At 31.6% G+C, this 23291-nt stretch overlaps 3 protein-coding genes and 1 long non-coding RNA gene across 4 annotated transcripts; 1 reads left to right on the forward strand and 3 right to left on the reverse strand.

The window, feature by feature from the left end:
- Nucleotides 1-80: 80 nt before the first annotated feature.
- Nucleotides 81-23184, reverse strand: LOC105198335. Its single transcript, XM_039455430.1, has 21 exons — nt 22456-23184; nt 21981-22100; nt 21701-21818; nt 16319-16578; nt 12882-13073; nt 12437-12556; nt 11584-11701; nt 11200-11461; nt 10993-11109; nt 10760-10850; nt 10456-10601; nt 10175-10307; nt 10025-10073; nt 8771-8991; nt 8583-8645; nt 3416-3519; nt 1682-1841; nt 1225-1370; nt 899-1031; nt 280-375; nt 81-174 (listed from the first exon to the last, which is right to left on the reverse strand). The coding sequence occupies exons 1-20, from the start codon at nt 22597-22599 to the stop codon at nt 319-321; spliced, it is 2754 nt and encodes a 917-aa protein (XP_039311364.1). The 5' UTR covers nt 22600-23184; the 3' UTR covers nt 81-174; nt 280-318.
- On the reverse strand, nt 2621-3902 carry LOC120359133. The gene is made up of 2 exons (XM_039455644.1): nt 3646-3902; nt 2621-2994 (listed from the first exon to the last, which is right to left on the reverse strand). The coding sequence occupies exons 1-2, from the start codon at nt 3787-3789 to the stop codon at nt 2827-2829; spliced, it is 312 nt and encodes a 103-aa protein (XP_039311578.1). The 5' UTR covers nt 3790-3902; the 3' UTR covers nt 2621-2826.
- Nucleotides 13516-14429, reverse strand: LOC120359136. The gene is made up of 2 exons (XR_005575946.1): nt 13848-14429; nt 13516-13768 (listed from the first exon to the last, which is right to left on the reverse strand). It is a non-coding gene; the product is annotated as an uncharacterized LOC120359136 (long non-coding RNA).
- On the forward strand, nt 17131-20725 carry LOC120359126. Its single transcript, XM_039455610.1, has 2 exons — nt 17131-17623; nt 17717-20725. Exons 1-2 carry the CDS (start codon nt 17245-17247, stop codon nt 18442-18444), a joined length of 1107 nt encoding a protein of 368 aa, XP_039311544.1. The 5' UTR covers nt 17131-17244; the 3' UTR covers nt 18445-20725.
- Nucleotides 23185-23291: the final 107 nt, after the last annotated feature.

The raw sequence follows: 23291 nt of genomic DNA on the forward strand, positions 1-23291 counted from the left end.
GTGTGTGTGTGTGCGCGTGTGTGCGTGCGCGCGCGCTCGTGTGTGTATAGCGCTGTGATTTAAAATTAAAGAAGAAACGTTTTACATTTTCTATATTTAATCAAACAGTTAAATAGATCTCTTTCATTGTATAACACGTCCGCGTAATGAGGCCGAGACCTCTGTGTAATTCACCTGGAGATAATAAATATTTTTACGTTGACGTAATCAGTATGGAAGTAATAGTTCGCATTCGTCAAAACACGGAATTTTGTAGAATTTTTTTATCAAGGTACTTACTTAATTCTCTAATATGTTATTAGATGATATATTCACATGTCAAAGCTTCTGTGTTAAATATAGAACGGTGAAGTAAGACATTGACGTATTCACTAGCTGTAATAAATTGTGTTTTTTTTTTATTTGTGTATCTGGTACATTAAAATCTATATATATGGTGTCTGGTAATTAATGATTAAACATTCGTGTATATATGGAATGGAGTAGAATAAGTCAAAAAATTCTGTATTATCTTATGAGTTTAGTAGTAGTTAATGAGTTATTAATTATTAAAAATAACTGAATTTGCTTGGCCAACCGTCAATTCTAAGCGTTCGGCAAAATGTGGCTGTCCAGCGGTCGATATTGCTATGGACGCAAAAGTTCTTTACAAGCGACATTGAAGCGATGCGTAAATCACACATCAAAATTTGTATATCTTTGCGTGCTTATATTTGGCGATAAGTTGTGTGAATTTCGCTATTTTTATAAATTAATATCTCGTTAATTATTGCGAAAATGTTAAAATAAGGAACGATTTTTTGAATTAATTCAGTTCATCCTACTTCTATGCGAAAGTTTAATAATTAATTTTTATCAGGCACCTCGTATATTTTATAGTGAGTAATATATTTCTTACTGTTGCGAAGGTATATAAAGATCCTGTAAACAATCCGCCACAACTCAGGCCAAATGTTTTGTTGCCCACTTGTAACAAAAATAATATAATTTTTTGTATATGTAACGGTGCTATATACCAGTGACCATTATATCTATTAAATAACAGGAAATTGAAAATTCGGGACTGTAGTAAAAATATACAAAAATATAATTGTACAAGATTTGAAACGTATAGAAAAATACAGCAACAATTTTAGACTTATTGACATTTTTAGATACATGCATATTTTCATTTCATTTACTAGTTACTTATATTTTGTTGTGAATATATGAATTGTTCCTTACACAGTGATAAATACGTGATTATTATGATCCGTAATTTCTTGTGCAACGTAGTTTGCTAGGAACATGTATAAAAGGCTGATAATTACAATTTCGACATGCAGTATCAGTTCTTGTTTGTCACTTCCATCTGACAAACATTGAAAAATCTAAAACAACAACAAAATTTATCACAATAAGTGTACAATAAGAATGTTTTTAGTACACTATCTTTTGTAAGGTGTGTCCTATCAGTAATAATTAATTGGCAACACTAAAAAAATATTGATTACAATAATTTTTTAATGATTAAATTAAAAAATGCACATATACTATATCTGCCCATACACTATATACGTTTTTACGTAATAACGTAAACTTATTATCCAGAATTGATCTTCACTTGATATTAAATATAGATATTATGTTCACATACCTTTTGTACATATTATTATATCTAAAAAGAAGAGTAGAAACTCACTCGATAATGATTGAGGCTTAATATAACCACATCAATTATTACTAATATGAAGAACGTCCCATCAAAATTGCACGTGAAATATTTGCACAGCCTACAAATATATGAAAATGTTATTATATATATTGTTACAAGCATAACCAAATAAATACCAACTCTATAGCTTGACGATGTACGTCCATAGCGCAAATAATTTTTTATGAGTCATAATTTCGTTCTTGAAACTTTTATGTGTCTTATTAATCGTCAATGCTTGTTCAATACGGTAGCTATAACATATTTGTCAAAGTTACAATTCTTCTGCATTTGTTTGGAATGATTTATACGATTTTATTTCAAAGCTAATTTTTTTTACACATATGATTATTCTTTTACCTAGCGATTCTAAACATTCCGCAAGCATATTTAATATAACCGATGAGCATCGTTCCTGTCGCTAGCATTGTAATTGATCCTATGCAAAACGTTGCATTCACGAATAATAACATTAAATAACGATATTTATTTTGATTGGCAAAGTGTGCAGTCAAAAACGATATCCAGAAATTTGATCGAGACTCATTTCTGGGTGCAACAATATCGAGAATACATGGCCACATTGTCATCATCATACCGGCAAGTAGAGAGACGAGCAGCAGTACTACACAGCAAATTAATTATATAAATATTTTTTTACTATGAACTGATACTGCATATCGGAATTGTAATTATTTGTTCTTATTATAAATTTCAGCTTTATATCTGTGTTGCAAAACATGTTTGTAGAAAAATAGTCACATAGGCACTTTAAGCCTTTTTTTTTAATACTCTAATTTTAATTATTATTTTAATTTTAATTATTAAAGTATATTTATAAAGAAATGCAACTATATTTACATACAAATAAGTAAGAAAAGGAGATGTCTATTAAGCTGACGCAGCCACTTCAGCAAAATTCAGTGAAACTTGCACAAAAATTTAGTGATGAAAATATTGAAAGATAAAATATTGAAAATGTTTGTTTTAATAAAGCGATATTTTTTCAGCAACTTTCCCCTACATGTCTATTTTCAATTACGTAATTTTAATTTAAACGTTTTAATGTGATAAAATATGGTAAGAATGTTCTTATATAAATTAATTCAATAATATAATTTTTTAAAATTATTTTACTTAACTTTATTTATCGTATTGGATAAAAAAATAGTTGTTTTCTTACGTTTAAATCTAGTCGTGTAACGTTTTGTGCTTCTCGCATATTTTTTCATAACATTGATTTCATTTTCGTCTTTTAGTTCGTTACAAACATGCATAAACTGCTCCAGTAAATATTTTACCTATTGTGTTAATAATATTTTACTTGCAACGTTTTTTATTATGTAGAAAAATATTTTGAAAAAAATTAATGTACAGAGAAAACGGTATAGTGAATATTCATTATTTTAATTTACGACTATTAATCAAAAAAGAATTGTATTTAATTATAAATAAAGTATAAAATAATATGATGTAGTATATTGTGATTGCTAAACTGATTGTGAATTCTGTGATGAAAAATATGATAACCTACAATCAATAATTGCATTATAAATTATTTTATAATTCACACTTTGTGTATAGTTATAATAATCAGATATTTTCAACTTTTTTATATTACATGTAGTGATGTTACGCCCATGACCGTAAAATTTTTGAGGATTTAACGGCCAGATGGCAAAGGTGAAAATCAAGACAGAAATTCAGAAGCAACACACGAACCAACAAGCGACTTTCTCTTGTCTTGTGTCGATCTTTGCAATCTGGCTGTCAAATACCAGAATGAGCGTGAAATCCTCGAAGATTTCATGGTCACGGGCGTAACACTAGAATAAATTCATTATATAATTAAATTGTATCATATTCTTTCTATAATCAAATATAATTTATATTGTATAACAATTATATTTAATGTTAAAATATTAAATATGATAAGAGGTATTAGCGCGTACCTGATATATAACAAAACTTATTTGAAAGCCAAAAAGTAAGATCTGTTGCAACGAAACGAGTTTTGATTGATTGTAGGGCCATAAACCAACACTAAGCAAAAGAATTCGATTTAGACTAAAATGTTGAATTTCTGAAGTATTCATGTCTATAAGTTAAGTATCAAGATATGTCTGACTGTAAAATGCCAAGAAAATTTTACATATGTCTTTTTTTTGTCTGGTAAAGTTTTTCTTTTTTTCTAAATTTTAACATTAATTCTATAATTTATTATAAACTTATAGCTAATAACCGGTGTGAAATAGCAAGATGAAATTTCAAATATACTGCGTGTAATTTCGTACAATTGCTCGAGAAGAGCAAGATTAGATTATTAAGCGATCGATTTGACGCTGAAGAAAATTCAATGGATATTCATTTCCCTCCGAAAAGTTTCTACAAGGCTTCAGAATCGTTTGCGCAAGCGCAGTCGCCTTATTTTATCCCCATAACTCCATATGCTTCATTAGTTCCAACACTCGTCGGATACGTTTCGTTGATAGCTGATCGCTAGGTTTAAGGTATAGTAACATGCCAGTCGCTAAAAGCATCATCTCGCATACACATACACACAGTAAAGTATATAAGTACAACAATATTAAAAATTCTGTACCAAATTTCATAATAATAGAAATAATGAATAACAGGGGAATATACGAGGTGTGTTCAAAAAGTATCGCGAATTTTGTGTTTTTTCAAAAATTATTTATTTATTCATGAATATCTATTTTGTCCCCTTCAAAGTAATCCCCATGAGATATTATACACTTGTGCCAACGGTTTTTCCAATCTTCGAAGCACTTCAAAAAATCATTTTTTTTTATCTTGTTCAGCTCCTCCTTCGATGCCGTCTTTATCTCGTCAAGCGTAGCGTAACGTCGTCCTTTCATGGGCCTCTTCAGTTTAGGGAACAAGAAAAAGTCACAGGGGGCCAGATCTGGGGAATACGGTGGCTGCGGCATCATTAGTGTGTTGTTTTTGGCCAAAAAGTCGCGCACAAGCAACGATGTGTGAGCAGGGGCGTTATCGTGGTGCAAAAGCCAATTTTTGTTCTTCCACAAATCCGGGCGTTTCTGGCGGATTGCTTCGCGCAAATTGCGCATAACTTGCAGGTAATATTCCCTATTGACCGTTCTACCCTGTGGCAAGAACTCATGATGCACCACGCCCCTGCAATCGAAGAAAACTGTCAGCAAAACTTTCACATTCGACCGAACTTGGCGCGCTTTTTTCGGTCTTGGTTCGTGCGGCAGCTTCCATTGAGATGATTGAGCTTTGGTTTCCACGTCATAACCATAAACCCACGATTCGTCACCAGTTATGACCCTCTGGAGCAAATTTGGGTCGTCGCGGACAGAGTCCAACATCTCATTAGCAATGTTCATGCGATGCTGTTTTTGGTCGCAATTGAGCAATTTTGGTACGAATTTCGCGGCGACCCGTCTCATGCCCAAATCATTGATAAAAATCGAATGGCACGAGCCAATCGATATGTTTAGGTCCTCAGCAACTTCTCTAACGGTGATTCGACGATTGGCCAATACCATTTTCTCCACTTCATTAATTTTTTCGTCTGTGTTGAAGTGCTCGGGCGTCCGGCACGCTCTACGTCGTTCACATCTTCTCGGCCTTCTGAGAACATTTTGTACCACCGATAAACGTTGCTTCGGTCCAAGGTAGCTTCTCCGTATGCCACAGTCAACATTCGGAATGCATCCGCGCACTTAATTTCGTTTTTCACACAAAATTTGATACAGGTTCTTTGATCCATTTTTTTGAATAGGTAAAAATCGAAGACGATCCAAAACACGTGCAAGCAAAGCAGCTGTCAACAATTAAGTGAACATTCAAAATGGCCGAGCTTGTCGGCATAAGTGAGAGACATGAGTACCAACATAACGCCACAAAAAGATCGAAATTCGAATATACGTAACCCGCGAAAATTCAAAATTCGCGATACTTTTTGAACACACCTCGTAGATCCATATATAGAAACACAAACGAATTAATAATTAAAGAAGACAAAAAATTGAAAATAACTTTACCGCGTTCATATTTCAAATAAAGAACGGTGTTCATTATTGCAACATTAGTAGGACGATATTATCGTATGAATATTTTTCGTACATGACAACGTATACGCATCATTATTATGATCCATAATTTTTTGCCCAAAATAATTGCATATTATTATGTATAAAAATTGGACGAAAAGAAATATTACGTGCAACATCAGTTTTGTAACATCATATTCAGACGATATTATGTGACAAATCTAAAATACAAAGGCATTCTCAGTAAAAATGAAATCGATAATATAAAACAAATTAATAATTAATTAAAATTGTGTATGCAAATCTTGTATTGCTATTATTATGCGTAAGTATATTTAAAAACGCAAAACAGTATTTACCTGAAATAAATTACCTGAAATAAATTAAGACTTTTGCTAATTACTACTACTGTCATCATAAAGAAGTACATTATATGAAAGCTAGACATTAACGAGTCCCAAAATCTTTAATAGAAAAAGAGTATTATATGTGCATACATTTATGAACGTTATAACAATTATAATACATACACATGGTTACTATTATATAAATACTAACTGCATAGCTTTGTATTGCATATGTACGGCACGAATTATTCCCACACAAATCAAATTCTCATTTTGCAGGTTTTTGTATTGTTGATTTTCTAGTGTCATTGTTTGCGTCATTTGATAACTACAAGAAATTTATTCTTTATTTTAATTAAGGCTGCGTTCTGAAATTCACTGCGAATATTGAAACTCGCATAGAGTTCACGTTGCATGTCCCATACCAATTGTTGCAAAAAACTTTCTGAAAAATTTTAACCTTCACATTTAATATATAATTCTTCTAAAAAAATTCTGCAATTTGTTATATAAAATGTTTCAATGGAATTGTTTTTAAAATCTACTACATGTAAATTTTTGAATTGGGCCTTTGAAAATTAAGGAAATTTTATGCTTACGTAATATATTCAGGCAGAAAATTTGTTTTGTTGCTCTCACCGACTGAACGAGTAAAAGTTTTTTAAGTCCATTCGCACTACATGTGAGAAATTTATGTAGTAGTAGTTATTCTTATATATATTTTTATATGTATTTTTATATAAGTTTAATTGTGAAATAAATTGTTGTAAACAAAAAGATTTTAATGATAATATTATAAATGAACTGCAATGTTTCTATCAATGTATATTTATCAATGTGTATTTATTTGCAGCTAGAAAGATACTGCATATTAAAATTTAATATTGTATTTGTTACATAATCAGATAATTAAAAATATAAATGTACCTAAAATAAAGTAATGAATATACAATAACTTTACTTTTTTATTTGAATTTTTTTAAAACCAATTGTCTAATTTAATTTAAAAAATTTGAATGCAATGTAGGCTGAATGAAATATCACTGTAAGAGAGCGAAACAATTTACACCTATATTTCGCAAAAGGTGGTAAGCGATCGATTCCGTGGCAATAACATAACAGATGTTTATTTTCCGTAAAGCAATACTTCGTGAAGGGACTTGCATGACAATGTAGTGCGCCTGTGCGAGAGTACAATAGGTTTTAACGTTCCTCAGTCTGGTGCGTGTTGTCTTAAGTGACGTTTCGTTCCACAGAAAAGTTGCCAGCTTGAAAATTCAACGTAATGATTATCAAATACACATTGCTGGTAAATATTACGTAATTTCTTGTTGAAAATGCCTCTGATTTATATATACTTACATTTCCTAAATTCTGTTTCTTAATTTTATATATAAATAGTAAAAGAGTTCTGTGTATATATATATATATATATATATTGACACTTATTGTTTTTTCAAGGAACAAATTATTTATAAAAATTTTGTAATATGTTATACGTATACTATATATAATGACATACAAAATTAGGATAATAAAAGTATACTTACATTGCGTGCAGTGCTGCTATTTACTTCAAATATTTTGTACTTATTAATTTTATTTAAATTATGACATTACATATAACTTTATAGATACAAATTTTCTTCTTTTACAAATTTGATAATCCTATTAAATATCCGAAAGGTAGAATTTGGTAATTTGAGTTAACCGATTTAAATAAATTTATTGATAATACTCTCTACCTGTATACAAGCATTATCATTAAAATTTCTGGACCTTGTATAAATTATTAATTTAATAATTATTTATTAATATTTTTTTTAATTAACATTTTTTCACAATTCCATCGAAACGATCACTTCAGTGTTCTTTTTAATTATGATAAATTGTGTTTAACGAATTTAACGAATTTGTTTATTATTTTACTACACTATTAATTGACCTTATATTAAAAGCTTTAAAAATTAAATAAAGTAGATCGAAAATATGTGACACATTATATAATAAAGTTTGATATATGAATAAAACTAATTAAAGAAAAATTTTTTGCATGTTATTTAATAGTGTAATTATGCAAAATTTTATTACATTTACAAAAAGTAATCTTTTTCGTAAAACCAATTAAATAAAATTAGAGCGACGGCGAATATATATTGTACATTATCACTTTACAGTTATTACAGTTTTTACAATTTTGAATGCCTCTGTATTTATTTAATTTAACATCTTGCAAAAATAATGTTTTTGTTAAAAAAATTCGTTATCTTAACACATTTAATTCATGCAAGCTTAAATCACGTTTTATTCATTTAATAATGAAAATTACCTTATAGTCTTGTGTTTTTTTTATGGATAATATACCTTGGTGTCATTGCTATGCAGAACATATGAAAGTGAAATAAAACATCGACGTTTTTAATAACTGCAATGAATGTGTCTTTTCTTCTATTATCAATAGAAGAGTGATGTGTGTTTAAGGTAGTGTGTGATTATTACCGTAGCAAAACACTCCAAGGATGCCACAAATATATTGGCGACAGATAAAAGTTTGCCACCTCTCTGTAAAAAAAAGAGTATGAGAGTCTTTGTGTGCACAGAAACTACGTATCATCGAGTATTGTATCTCGCCGGGCTCTCTTCTTTCCGGCTCTCTTTTACGCCAGTCGTCCTGAAACCATTATTACTGTTTCGTCCTTTCTTTTCACCGCCAATTTTCTTCTGCCGCTTGCGTCTTTCTTCTTCTTTATTATACCCTTGGATTTTCTCAATGAAGACAACGTCTTACACATTCTTTTGATCAGATCTTCTGGCTCAAAGGATTTGATCTTGAATTTGGCTCTCGCCTTTCCTGACTTTTCTCGGCGTTCTGCCTCATTCAATTCTCTTATTCTACATTCCCTTTTTCCTAATCACGTATCTATTGCACACGAGTACCTATCTCTCTAATTCACTGCTACATCGTTATTACATAGATGACGAATTTTAACGATTACTTATGGAATTATTCATTTAGTGTTCGGCCGTTTTTTAATGCCGCTAATATACCAATAGCTGACAATTTTCATACGGCATTTTTATTTTTGAGCACTTTGAAACTTTTTTAAGGAACGTTTATCGAAAAAATGCTATGTAGAAGCACTCGGGTGGAGAATTTGACGCAATCCGTAATGATTTCTTTATTGAAGTCTAGGCAAGCGCAGTTTACTCCAGCGACGTTACATTACAAAATAAGATGTTAAAAAATTAAAGTTTATGAAATATTTTGAGTGTAATTAAAAAATTGCATGTTTTCTGCTAATGATTATTATTGTAATCACGTTTACTGTCATGCACAGTAGTGCACAGTAGTCTATTATCTCATAATGTCTTATATCTTAATTAGCATTCGATTTTAATTAATTTCATTTATTTGTTTACATTCCTTTTTATACACAAATTTTTCGAAATTGAATATTAATGAATGTTCTACACAAATTATTGAATAATATATTTACGAGTGAAAGAAAAAACTGTAAGAAGATTGAGATTCAAATTTAAAAATTTAATTGCTATCAATAAAAAAAATTTTTCTTAAAGCTAGATAATAAGAATTGGGTTAATAATTTATTAACGATTAATGCGAAATTGAACGGTTGTTTATTTCTTATAAAAAAATATTCTTGTACATATACTCAGTAGTTCGGTAATGTAATGTCATATGTATTGTAATTCATCTTGTGCTTTGTATGTTTGTAAGTTACATTGGATCTTTCAGCGATAATCGCACTCAAATTCTAAATACTTTTATATTTTTTTTGTTAGAATTAATTTTTCTTCCATCGAAACTGTCAGTCAATTCAGTGTCTTTGGATTACGGCTTATAAGTTGTCTAATTTCTTCATTATTCTACTGTACTATCTCTTTATTGTTTTACTATTAATTGACTTTTTTTGGTTAACTTCGTGTAGAATAAAGAACCGTGAGAATCGACAATCCAGTACTTATCAACTGTGATAGAACGAGTTTTTGTTTGTAAAAAAATTTAATATGTTATGTTTCAACGTATACATATATGCTGCGTTTAACACATTGAAAGATATGTCTCTTACCGAGGCTGCACCTTCTAATGATGCCACAAATAATCCAGCAATATTTATAGTGTACTCCTTGTTTCCCCTTTGCAAAAGAAACAGTATTATTTTTTGTATTTGCAACGGAGCTATATACCACTGAACGTTGTACCTACATCATAACGAATTAATAGATGAGAAAAGAAAATCTGTGAACAATTTTATCATGGTACATTAAGTGCATTGCTTATTACATTGAGAAAGAAAGATCTAATAAATATATGTGCGCATATAATTATTTACGTAAATATTTTTCTTACGCAGTAACAAATACATCATTGTTGCGATCTATAATTTCTTGCGCAAGATAGTTGCCTACAAACATGTAAGAAAAGTGAACGATGAGAAATATTAATCGTAGCGAAAGTTCTTCAATGTCGTATTCAGAAGATGTCAACTGAAAAACCTAAAGTTCAAGAGCATTTTAATAATTGTCGTTAAAATTAAGTCAATAATGTTAAACAAAATAACTACTAATTTGAATTGCAAATGAAAATTTGGTAGTATTTGATCTCGTTTTTATTGTTTATAAGTATATTATAACAAAAAAAAAACAGTATTTACCCGAAAAACGTTAAAAGTTCCGCAAATCACACCAACTAATATCAAAAGGGAGAACATTAATTTAAATTTAGATATTATCAAGTCAGAAAATCTTCAAAAAAGATTAATATTACTATAATATAACTATATTATTATAACACAATATAATATTACTGTATGCATCAGTGTAATTATTAAATTAAATATATTTATATTAAATATACAATTATTATATAATACTATTGCATAAATACTTTAAAGCTCTGCGATGCATATCCACAGCACAAATTAATTCTTTGTAAATCAAGTTTTCATTTTGTAAATTATTCTTTTGTAAAGTTTCGTGTGTAATTGCTTCTGCGATACGATAACTGCGAATGAATCCTTTGACAATATTAATTGGTCTCTCTAATGTTCCCATTTGAACATTTTTACATGTGTTTTTATATTTATTATCTTACCAGGTAATTTGGAACATTCCGCACGCATAGTGCAAGTAAACTATGAACATTGTTCCCGTTGCTAGCATTGTGAGTAGTCCAATGATAAAGGCTGCATTTGTATGGAAAAATATCAAGTAGAAATATCTTTCGTGATCGACAAAGTATTCTGTCGCAAGCGACGAAAGATGTGTTCGAGTTTCATTTATAGGGAGTACGATGTCACAAATGCTCAACCAAGTCGAATGTAAAATAAAAATCAATATCATTAATGCAACAAGCACTGAAAAATGTTTAAGAATTAATTCTTTTGATAAAAAGATTTATTATAATAAATTCATCGATTAATTTTCAAAATATAATATGCAATTTGTTTTTCATACAAATTGAAAACAGTTGTCTTACATGTAAATATAATGGTGTAACGTTTTGCATAGATAGCATACTGTTTTATGATATTGATTTCATTTTCGTCAGTTAGCTCATTATACATATGTTGCAGTTGATCCAACATATATTTTACCTGTCATTTTAACAATATTGCTATTTTTTTCACATGTGAAAGAAATTGCGTTTATCTGCGTTATTTTTCAGAAATATTTATTTCCAAAAATAAAACACATAAATACAATATATATTAAATCACATAAAATTTAAGGAATTGTTGAAGCTGAATAGTTGTTATTTATGTAATTAAAATTAATGGAGGGAAAGAATAAAATGAATTAAACATTGTATACTCTGTAGAAAAATTTCGTCATTGTTGCTACATATAGTGCGAAAAAAATATCCATTTATAAACATATAAAAATAAATTTTATAAATAATAAAATTTGGCTAATTGCATGAATAAATAATTATATATTTAGAAAATTGCGACATAGACAACCATTTAAAAAAAAAAAAGAATTTATCAGAAATTTTTTAAAAATAATTTTAGTTACTAATGTTAAACAATGTACGTAATTTTTAAAGCTTCAAAAAATACCTTGATTATTATACAAGTTTAAATTCAACATCAATTATTTCAAATTATTGAGTTACGTAGTAAATTATTAGCGATAAATTAATTGTTAGCTGTTTCTGTAATATTTATTTTTACAAGATTATACATGACTTCTTTTTTACAATGCGCTAATAAAAATAACTTCTTTTTCTGTATAGAGTTTAATTTATTTTATTCTATCCGCTTGTCATTAACAACGATTTAACTTACGATGACGATCTTCCCGATTGTCATCTAGTATGTTTTACTTACGACTTCAAGTTTAACACTAAATGAACTATATTTAATTGCAAGGGTAACATAAAATAATGCAGACCCAAGAACATTGATGAGTAATTGTGATGTACATTCTGAAGTAAAAAATACCGTAAACTACAAAAAAGAGATTTTATATGATAAGATTGCATTAAAATTGCATTAAAATTATTCATTTTTTGTTTAATCAGAAAATAATCCTAATTTGACTACTGAATGTATTAAGGTATTAGAAAACTTTTTACATTCTATAAAACGTACATATAAAACATACATATAAACATACATATAAAATCAATGTCGATATGATACATATGTATAACATTTCCATGATTTTATAATAGTTTTAATATACTAAAACTGTTATAAAACAAAGTAAAAGATTCTTAAAATATTATATTTTTTATTTCATAATTATAAAACTAAAATAATATTAACGTACCTGAACCCAGATAAATGTCATCAAAACACTAATAAACAAAGTTAATTGGAGTTGAATAAGTTTAGATTGCTGATAAGGCCATAGACCAACTATGAGTAACAAACATTTATTCAGACCAATGTGTAATGAATTGGTACAGATCATTTCTTCACGATCATGTGCATGCGTGTGACAACGGAGAGAGTCGTTCGTTTATTTTCTTCTTTCAGTTCACTATTTGCATGTCTTATAACTTCATTTTTTTTTACTTTTATATCAAACTTTAGCGTAAATTGTTTAATTTAACTTAATGTAAAATGTAACGAAATATTACACTGTGAGATCGAAACATGCGCAATTTAACAATTTCACCTGTGTTAGTTCGATTGAATGATATAAGATAATTGGACGAATACTTACTTCTCATAAAAAAAACCGTATAAATTATTTGTCAAAGATCGCGCAGGCGAATTTGCATTTCTAGTAGCGCATTATTTATTCGTTTCGTACCCCGTGAAGTCGTAAGTTTTATTTTGATCTTTTACAAAAGTGACAGTTTGTTTTTTACATTTTACATTTATCAATTATTGACTCATTAATAATAAATATAATAAATATAATAATAATAAATATAATAAATGTAATAAATAATCCATTATTACTGGTAAAATGTATTTTTCCATTTATTATTACAAACTATAGTTTTACATGTCGTATTTTTTCAACTTTTACAATCTTTACAATCTTATCTAATCTATTGAGTTCTGCTTCTTTCAAGATAACAGACAAAACTGTCTTAATTATTAATATCCTTATATATTATTTTGCTCTATTTTTAATTAATGTATTTTGCATTACTGCCTCGTAGAGTAAAGTACAGTGAAATATGATATTGTGGCACTCAACAACTGCAATAATATAAGCTTATTTTTTTGTTCAAAATATATCATACTTTAATATACAGGTTAATACATATACTTTTTTTACCGTAGTTGCACCTTCTAACGACGCTACAAATATTCCACCAATTTGTATATGGAACGCTTTAGTACGTCTTTGCAATAGAAATATTATCATTTTCTGTATTTTTATCGGAGCCACGTACCAGGGAACGCCGTACCTGCGTCATAATGCAAATTAATAATTAAACGTAAACGAAAAATTGAGAATAATTTTTACCGCATTTATATTTCAATTAAATAACAATGTTTATTATTGTAATATTCTGTAGAACGAATATGCACGATATTATCGTATGAATATTTTTCGTATACGGCAACGTATACATCATCATTATAATCTATAATTTCTTGCGCAAAATTACTGCCTATTATCAGATATATAAGTTCGATGAGAAAAAATACAACGTGCAACATCAGTTTCATAATATCACATTTGAACGATATTATTTGAAAAATCTAAAATATAAAAGCATTCTCAATAAAAATGACATTGATAATATAAAACAAATTATTAATTAATCAGAAATGTCTATAAAAATCTGGTATTGCTACTATATGCGTGAATATATTTGAAAACGCAAGACAGTACCTGAAATAAATTAAGACTTTCGGAAATTACTCCAAATGCTATGAAAAAGAAGTACGATACATTAAATCTAGATATTAACGTGTCGCAAAATCTTTAATAGAAAAAGAGTATTATATGTGCGTACATTCATATACATTATAACAATTATTACAAATACATATAATTACTATTATATAAATACCAACTGCATAGCTTTACGATGCATATCCACGGCACGAATTATTCCCTTACAAATCAAATTCTCATTTTGCAGGTTATTTTTTTCATTTTTGAATGTTATTACTCGCGTTATTCGATAACTACAAGCAATTTATTCTTTATTCTAATTAAGGCTGCGTGTCAAAATTCACTGCAAATACTGAAACTCGCATATAGTTTACATGGCATTTCCCATATCCCAATTATTGCAAAAAATTTTCAGAAAGATTTCAATCTTTCACATTTCATATTCAGCTATTCTGAAAACATTCTGCAATTTGTAATATAAAATGTTTTAATGGAACTTTTGTTAAAATCTATCACATAAAAATTTTTGAATTGGGCTTTTTAAAATTAGGGAAACTTTCTGTTTTATTAGTTAATACTGAGTAGGTCATTTTAATTTGTTCACGCGATTTATTCCGAAGGTATGGGTGGCAGCGAAAATTAATCCTTATAAAAGTTGTAGATTTTGAAAGAGGATATAAGAAGATACAATTGGTTTGGCTTTGGATGGCGTCGTCAAGCTCAGATCAAGATCACATAGATTTTTTTTTTAAATGGAACATACTACTTTTAATTCCAAAATCTAATAGCTGTCATGATTATAAGTACAAAACATTATAAGTAAATTACTCTTCGTTAAACACTTTCCAAGTTATAAGGCTTGAAAGTTTTATTATACTGTAACTTTCAATCCTCATAACTCCTCCGATTTTGACGAGCCTTTAATATGTTGTAATACAGATAAAAATAAAGGCTCTTACTTTTAGGGGTAAAATACTCCTTTAAAGAAAATTGATTTTCTTCTTTCAAAGTGTCTATCGTCAAAATTATAAGAAGTAGAAAAAAATGTTTTAATTGAAAGATTTTGCTTATTTAAAAAAAAATAAAGATAAGTGGTGGGAAAAGTGTAAAAAAATTTTTTTTTAATTGATAGTTGAATGGCTTGAAAAATACTTTATAACAGTGATAAATAAAATAAAAAAAATTTTTTTAACAATCTTTTACTACTTACTTATGTTTAAAAAATTTTTATTTCTTTTTATAAACAAAATCTTTTGATTAGAAATTTTTTTTTATAGTTTTGACGATATACGCTTTGAAAAAAAAAATTGATTTCCTTGAAGGGGATGTTTTACGTCCTAAAAGTGAAAACTGGCACGTATAAAAAAATACGTGTCCCTTTTATCTGTACTGCAACATATTAAAGGCTTGTCAAAATCGGAGGGGGACACCTCGATACTTTTTCTTGTAGTATATAAATGTCGCTTTTGCGGAAGTAACAAACTGACTATCGGTCTGCGGGTAATTTAAATTTAAAAGAACGTAACAAATTAAACATAAAATAAACGTAATTGTATTTTATATATAACTTATATTGTAATTTTTTAATACATATAATTTTTTGAATATAATATATTAAAATATTATTATATTATTATATTTAAAGAATTACGATCAACAATAATTCTGCAAAGTTACAAATGCAAGAATCACAGACATTTTGCTATCTCAGTGACATCTCTGAAACATGGCAAAGATATTTTGAAACCTTTCTGAAATGGTTTATTTTTTTAAAGAAATATTTGAAAAGCCTCTGAAAAATTTCGAATAAATTCCAGTACTTTAAATGAATAATGGAACGCTTTATACTTCCCTAATTTTTCGATCTCTCAGATTTTCATTATCTGGTATGCATTCTCTTACCTGGCTATTTGAAACATTCCGCACACATACTTTAGATAAGTTATAAACATTGCTCCCGTCGCTAATAGTGCAGTACCATCTATGGCCACGGCCGCGATAGCGTGAAACAATATCAAATAGTAGTATTTTTCTTGATCGATGAAATATTCAGTTATAATCATAGAACGTGATTGAGTCACATTTGTAGCAAACAGAAGATTTAAAATATACGGCCAAAATAAGTATAAAATGAGAGAGAATGTGAAGAATATGGCTGTCACTGAATATTTAAAAATTATTTTACTTGAAAAGTGAATAACATTAAAAAATTAATTACTCGTAAAGCAAATTTAATTAGCTTAGAAATACAAGGTATATGTCAAAAGTAAAGGTTTATGGGACATAAAAAAAATAAAATAAAATAAGAAAAGAAAACTTTTATTACTGATAAAATATTTAACTTTATTACTAATAAAATATTTAATTTTATTACTGGTACATACCTACTTTTTATTTTTCTACATAGCCGTCACTTTTTCTATGCGTTTTTTCTATCAGGGCACAAGCTCTTGTATGCCTTCTGCATAAAAATTCGCCACTAATTCAATTACTGTTAAATTCCATATTTTCCTCAAATCATTGAAAACATAGTCACGTTTTAAAAATCACTTGATGCAAGTAGACCCTAAAAAGGTTGCATAAGAAGGCGAAATTGCTGAAACTTTTAGATTATGCCATTGTGTCTCGTCCGGATGGACTTACTATGTAGTTATACTCCTGCTCGTGTTTCGACAACAGTGTTCACAGAAATAAATTCGCGCGCACCCCGCCGCCGCGCGGTGGCCCGCATCGCGTCACGTGGTCCGCTCTGCGCCATCATACTCATTATGTTTCTGTTCGTGTAAGACTCAACAAGTCAGTTCACAGGACAGTGTGTTTTTACGCAATGCCAAAGCACAGGAAACGTCGCAATTCTTCGAGGGAGGATCTATCGAGTCCTTCTAGCAAGAAAAGACGTAGACATCACGAGTCAACGCGGGAAAAAGCGCGTAACCCCTCCAACAGCCCGCCTAACCTCTTCGGCCACGCGCCCGGCAATATCTCATCGCAGCAACATGTAAGACTGTTAGAAACTTTTAACGAGTTTCTCGTTTTCATGAAAAATCGAGAGCTTCCAGCAGGAACAGCCGTTCCGCAGAAACACGACAGATCGGCGAATCTAGTTTCTTTGGCGGGAATCTCGACAGATTCAGGCGATGTGTCTCACACTCCCGAAAGGCTCGCAGACGAACAGACGACCAGTAACGGTCGGGGCAGCGAACCAGGTGGGTTTCCTTGTCGACCCGTACGTATGTTACGGCAAAGAGGAAGCACAACCGACTGTTCCGTTCTGCAAGACCATTTCTTTTCCTTTTCAGGGAGTGCTGACGTTCTTAGTCCAGCGAGAACTAACAACGTCGTATTTAACGATACCATAATAATGGATACTAGCAAAACGAACGCTATCGGAGAAACGACGGGCCCAGACTCCTTCGTCTTAGAACTGTTCGGCGAACAAATTCAGCGGCCTCCGACCGCATCATGGCTACCAGGTATTCTTAGCACTGCAAAAACCGACGTTCGCACAGGGCTTAAAAACGAGTTGAGAGACACACTCCTCGTTAAGTACGAACCGAAAGAGGATCTGGTTTTTCTCAGCCCGCCCAAATTAAATGGGGAAATTCTCCCTAACCTAGGCAGTACGGCTAGGGTTCGAGACAAGCATCAACTGCAGGCTCAGGCTCAAGTAGGAGCATCGCTAAACGCCATCGGCTCAGGTTTTTCAGATTTGGCAAATCTTGAAATCCTTCAGGTTTCGGAAGAAGCGAGAAATGCAGCCACAAAACTTGCGGAGGGCATTCGTCTCTTAGCAGATCATCATTACCGCTTGTCGCAAGCAAGACGAGCATTTATTGTCCCATCACTCAATTTTTTGGCAAAAACGGTATCAGATGCAGCAGTGGTAGACGACTGCCTTTTTGGGGCCAACTTTGCTGAGCAAATTAATACCGCTCAGACGGTCGAAAAAGTCGCTCGCAAAATGGTCAGAAAATCACAACCACCGACACAGTCAACTCAACGCCAGAAGAATATACAACAAACCTAAGAGAAAAAGGTTTCCAGTCAGTAATCTATCTCGATGATTTACTGCTTTTTGGAACATCGACCAAAGATTGTGCGAATAATGTCGATGCATCACTGCGGTTATTTACATCTTTAGGTTTCCTTATAAATTATTCTAAGTCTCAGTTAAATCCGTCATCGCGATGTAGATACCTCGGTTTCATGTTTGACTCTACTCAACAGTCAATAGCCATACCACCTGACAGGAGACAAAAACTTCTATCGCTAGTACGACACATGTCGAGCAAGTCGCACTGCTCTATTAGGAAATTTGCGAGCTTTATCGGATCTTTAGTAGCAGTGTGTCCAGCCGTTAAATACGGGCCTTTATATATAAAGAATTTTGAGCGAGAAAAATACTTGGCTCTAAAAACCTGTTCTGGAAATTATTCTAAACAAATGTATATTCCCTGTAATTTAAAAGAAGATTTTGAGTGGTGGACCAAAATTTTTTCAAATACCAAGCAATTCAATATTGTCCGTTCAAATCCATTTACACGCGAAATATTTTCAGACGCATCTCTAACAGGTTGGGGAGCCTCTTGCAATGATCAAAGTACACGCGGATGGTGGTCACCTGACGATAAGTCTCTCCATATTAATATTTTAGAGTTAAAAGCAGCTTTTAACGCACTAAGATGCTTTGCAGCGGATCTACACAGTTGTAACATTTTACTCCGCATTGACAACACAACGGCTCTCTCATACGTGAATAGATTCGGATCAGTTCGGTACCTCCTACTATCACAAATAGCCAGAGAAATCTGGAAGTGGTGTGAGGAGAGAAATATCTATCTCCACGCTTCTTACATTGCTTCTACTAACAATGTTATCGCGGATAGTGAATCCAGAGTTCGAGATGTAAACACGGAGTGGACGCTATCAAATCAAGCATTCAAGGTGATCGAAGAGAAGTTTGGAGATTTTGATATCGATCTTTTCGCATCAGCAATTAATACAAAAAACGATATTTATATCTCGCGGTTCCCGGACCCAGGTTCATGGACGATAGACGCTTTTACTATAAACTGGCATTGCTTCTTCTTTTATGCGTTTCCTCCATTTATTTTGTTGCCTAAGGTCTTACGCAAAATAATAGACGACGAGGCAACGGGGGTCTTGGTTGTGCCATGGTGGCCTTCACAACCATGGTTTCCCACCTTTCGTCACCTCTTACTTAACGACCCAATTGTTTTTCAGCCATCTCATTCGCTCTTATCATCTCCTTTTAGGGACCAACACCCTCAGTGGAGAAACCTTTCCCTGGCAGCAGGGAAGTTATCAGGGAAGCTTTCCAAGCTCGGGCCGTACCGGCAACAGCATTAGACACGATCTTAGCCTCTCTAGCTAAGTCTACAATTAAACAATACTCTCGCCCACTTCAAGCTTGGTGGAACTTCTGTCAAACACAGCAGATTCATCTATTTTCGCCAGAAGTCAACCAAGTGTTGGAATTTCTAACTCAAGAATTACAAAACGCAGGATCATATTCTACGCTTAACACTGCCCGCTCAGCAATTTCTCTCATTTCAAATAATAAAATAGGCGACCATCCTTTAATAAAACGCTTTTGCAAAGGGGCTAGCATTGTAAAACCTCAAAAACCCCGTTATGATTTTATTTGGGATCCAGCCCCAGTGATCGCCAAATTAGCAAAAATATTTCCATATGACACTATGTCATTAGAAACCATTACTACAAAGCTTGTTTTGTTACTAGCACTGGGCTCAGGACAACGAGCGCAAACGTTGTCAGCCATCAAAATTTCGCAAATTATGTTCGCGACAGAGAAAGTCGTCATTAGAATTCCGGACCGAGTTAAGACGTCTGCCCCAGGGCGTCCGCAACCAATACTTACCTTCGCCCGTTTTTCTGACCGCCCGAACTTATGTATCGCCCATATTTTAGAACACTATTTACGAATCACCAAAAACTTACGCGCAGCGCAATGTGACAACTTATTTATAGCTTGCAAAAAACCTCATAAAGCAGTTGGCGTACAAACTTTAAGTCGATGGTTGCGCAAGGGACTAGAGGAGTGTGGAGTGCGGAGCGAGTTGTTCTCGGCCCACAGCACTCGACACGCCTCTACTTCATTGGCAGATAGAAATGGAGTTACAACAGACTTAATTAAACGTGCGGCGGGATGGTCAGGCGATTCCCAAATCTTTTCAAGATTTTATAAGCGACCGATTCTTAATCCGGAAGACTTCTGTAACGCGGTTTTTTCTACATAAACACCGTTTAGCCTTATTTATGTAAACCATATTATACCTAAACTTGCATTTCGCTTTTCCACACGTTATGGCGAATCCTCTTATTTTTAGTTTATGTTACAAGGTCTGTTACAAATGATATTTTATGCGAAGTAAGAGTTGTTCTCGGTATAAACACCGCCAAATATGATAGAGACTATATAGTGATTTAGAGTGAGGCAAATCTTTCTTTGAACATCTACATAGTAAGTCCATCCGGACGAGACACAATGGCATAATTTGAAGATTAAACGAACTTGAAAAGTGAAGTTCGATCTTAATTATGCCTGGGTCTCGTCCGGATGGACCTTCCACACCCAAAAAGGAAATATAGGCTTACTTGCCATGCTTCCCTTTTTTACCCTCCCAAGATTACGGCTCTATATAGACGATTTGCCTCAACACTTTGAAAATAATGAGTATGATGGCGCAGAGCGGACCACGTGACGCGATGCGGGCCACCGCGCGGCGGCGGGGTGCGCGCGAATTTATTTCTGTGAACACTGTTGTCGAAACACGAGCAGGAGTATAACTACATAGTAAGTCCATCCGGACGAGACCCAGGCATAATTAAGATCGAACTTCACTTTTCAAGTTCGTTTAATCTTCAAATGTCTTTCAATGTCTTTCAATTCGCCCGTGACATGCAGTTTACACCTTTTTGCCTTTTGTCTACTTCTCCTCTATTTTCCTTCGTTCAATCTTTCCTCATCGATTTATAATTGTTGCGAGAATAAACCCGCGAGTTACGAAGTCTAGCGGCGGATTTTTATGCAGAAAATATAAAAAGATGTTTGTTCTCCGTATCAAAAGTACTTAGAAACTAATAGTGGCTATAATATTTAAAAAAATCAAGCAGGTCTGTACAACTGTTGTATTAGTAATAAACATTCTTTTTCTTTTTTTTTGGGGTACTTAACCGGGCCTAACTTTTGACATGTTTCGTGTAATATATGTTGCGTGCAACAAAAGCCATTGCCTTACATAATAACCCAATCGTATAACGTTTTGCAAAACTAGCATGTCTTTTTATAATATCAATTTCGTTCTTGTCAATTAGCTCATCATACATATGCTGCAATTGCTCCAACAAACATTTTATCTATTGTTTTAACAAAATTTTGTCGTTATTTGTTTGATTAAATTTAAAAAAAATTAGATCTATATAATATTTATATACATATATTAAAATCTACATTTTGAAAAGGCTTGTTTGTTTATAAGCATAATACATAATAAATGTACAAGAATTTTATTCACTTACATCTTCGGTATTAATATTAAATGAAAAGTATTTAATCGCCAAAAAAACGCAAAATAACGCAGAAGAAAGAACCTCGATGAGTAAATCCGGAGTACATTTAGAAGTCAATAATGCTGTAAACTGCAAAAATATTTTTTACATCGAATTTCATAATATTGCTATTTTGTTGTCGGGTGAAATGATTGTTAGTCATGAATCACCGATTGCTTTTTTAATGCATAATGATATAAGAAATAAAAATTAATGGTATTAAAAATTAAAAATCCTTATATTTATTATAATGTGTATAATTTTAATTGAAAAATAAATTGTTGTAAACAAAAAGAATTCAATGATAATATCATAAGTGAACTGCAATGTTTCTATCAATGTATATTTATCAATATGCATTTATTTGCAGCTAGAAAGACACATGCATATTAAAATTTTATATTGTATTTGTTACATAATCATGTAATTAAAAATATAAATGTACCTGAAATAAAATAAAAGTCATTAAAATTCCAAAAAGTAGAAAGAATTGAAGTCGAACAAGTACAGATTGCTGATAAGGCCATAGACCAATTGCGAGCAACAGTAACCGATTGAGGCTGATTTGCAAACAGTCTACACAGATCATTTCTTCATGAATGTTAAAATGCAACTGATAGAGAAAAGATAGATTTGCTTACTTTTTGGTTTGTCAGATGAATATTCAATAACTTTACTTTTTTATTTAAATTTTTTTAAAACCAATTATCTCATTTAATTTAAGTGATATGTAGAATGAAATACCACTGTGAGAGAGCGAAAGAATTTACACCTTTACTTCGCAAGAGGTGTAAACGATCGATTGCATAGCAATTATGTAACAGATGTTTATTTCCCTTAAAGCAATACTTCGTGAAGGGACTCGTATGACAATGGACTGCGCAAGCGCGAGAGTACAATAGGTAGTAACATGGGTAGTAATGTTCCTCAGTTTGGTGCGAGCTGTCTTAAGTGACGTTTCATTCCTCAGAAAAGTTGCCAGCTTGAAAATTCAACGAAATAGTTATCAAACACGCATTACTGGTAAATATTACGCAATTCCTTGTTGAAAATAACCTGTGATTTATATATACTTACATTTCCTAAATTCTGTTTTTTAATATCATATACGTATGTTTGTATGTATATGTATATGTGTATGTGTATGTGTATATGTGTGTGTGTGTGTATGTGTATGTGTATGTGTATGTGTATGTGTATGTGTGTGTGTGTGTGTGTGTGTGTGTGTGTGTGTGTGTGTGTGTGTGTGTGTGTGTGTGTGTGTGTGTGTGTGTGTGTGTG

Source organism: Solenopsis invicta, chromosome 12 (genome assembly GCF_016802725.1).
Source record: "Solenopsis invicta isolate M01_SB chromosome 12, UNIL_Sinv_3.0, whole genome shotgun sequence".
NCBI classification, from domain to species: Eukaryota; Metazoa; Arthropoda; class Insecta; order Hymenoptera; family Formicidae; genus Solenopsis; species Solenopsis invicta.

Coding starts and splice junctions, on each gene's coding strand:
- LOC120359133 (XM_039455644.1), bottom strand. CDS start 3,789: ATGAATACTTCAGAAATTCAACATTTTAGTCTAAATCGAATTCTTTTG. Junction 2,995..3,645: donor TAAGTTTTGTTATATATCAG/GTACGCGCTAAT, acceptor TTAACACAATAG/GTAAAATATTTACTGGAGCA.
- LOC120359126 (XM_039455610.1), top strand. CDS start 17,245: ATGCCAAAGCACAGGAAACGTCGCAATTCTTCGAGGGAGGATCTATCG. Junction 17,624..17,716: donor CGGTCGGGGCAGCGAACCAG/GTGGGTTTCCTT, acceptor TTTCCTTTTCAG/GGAGTGCTGACGTTCTTAGT.
- LOC105198335 (XM_039455430.1), bottom strand. CDS start 22,599: ATGATCTGTGTAGACTGTTTGCAAATCAGCCTCAATCGGTTACTGTTG. Junction 16,579..21,700: donor TTATACGATTGGGTTATTAT/GTAAGGCAATGG, acceptor TTAAATATTCAG/TGACAGCCATATTCTTCACA. Junction 13,074..16,318: donor GAATGTTTCAAATAGCCAGG/TAAGAGAATGCA, acceptor AGAAGAAAATAA/ACGAACGACTCTCTCCGTTG.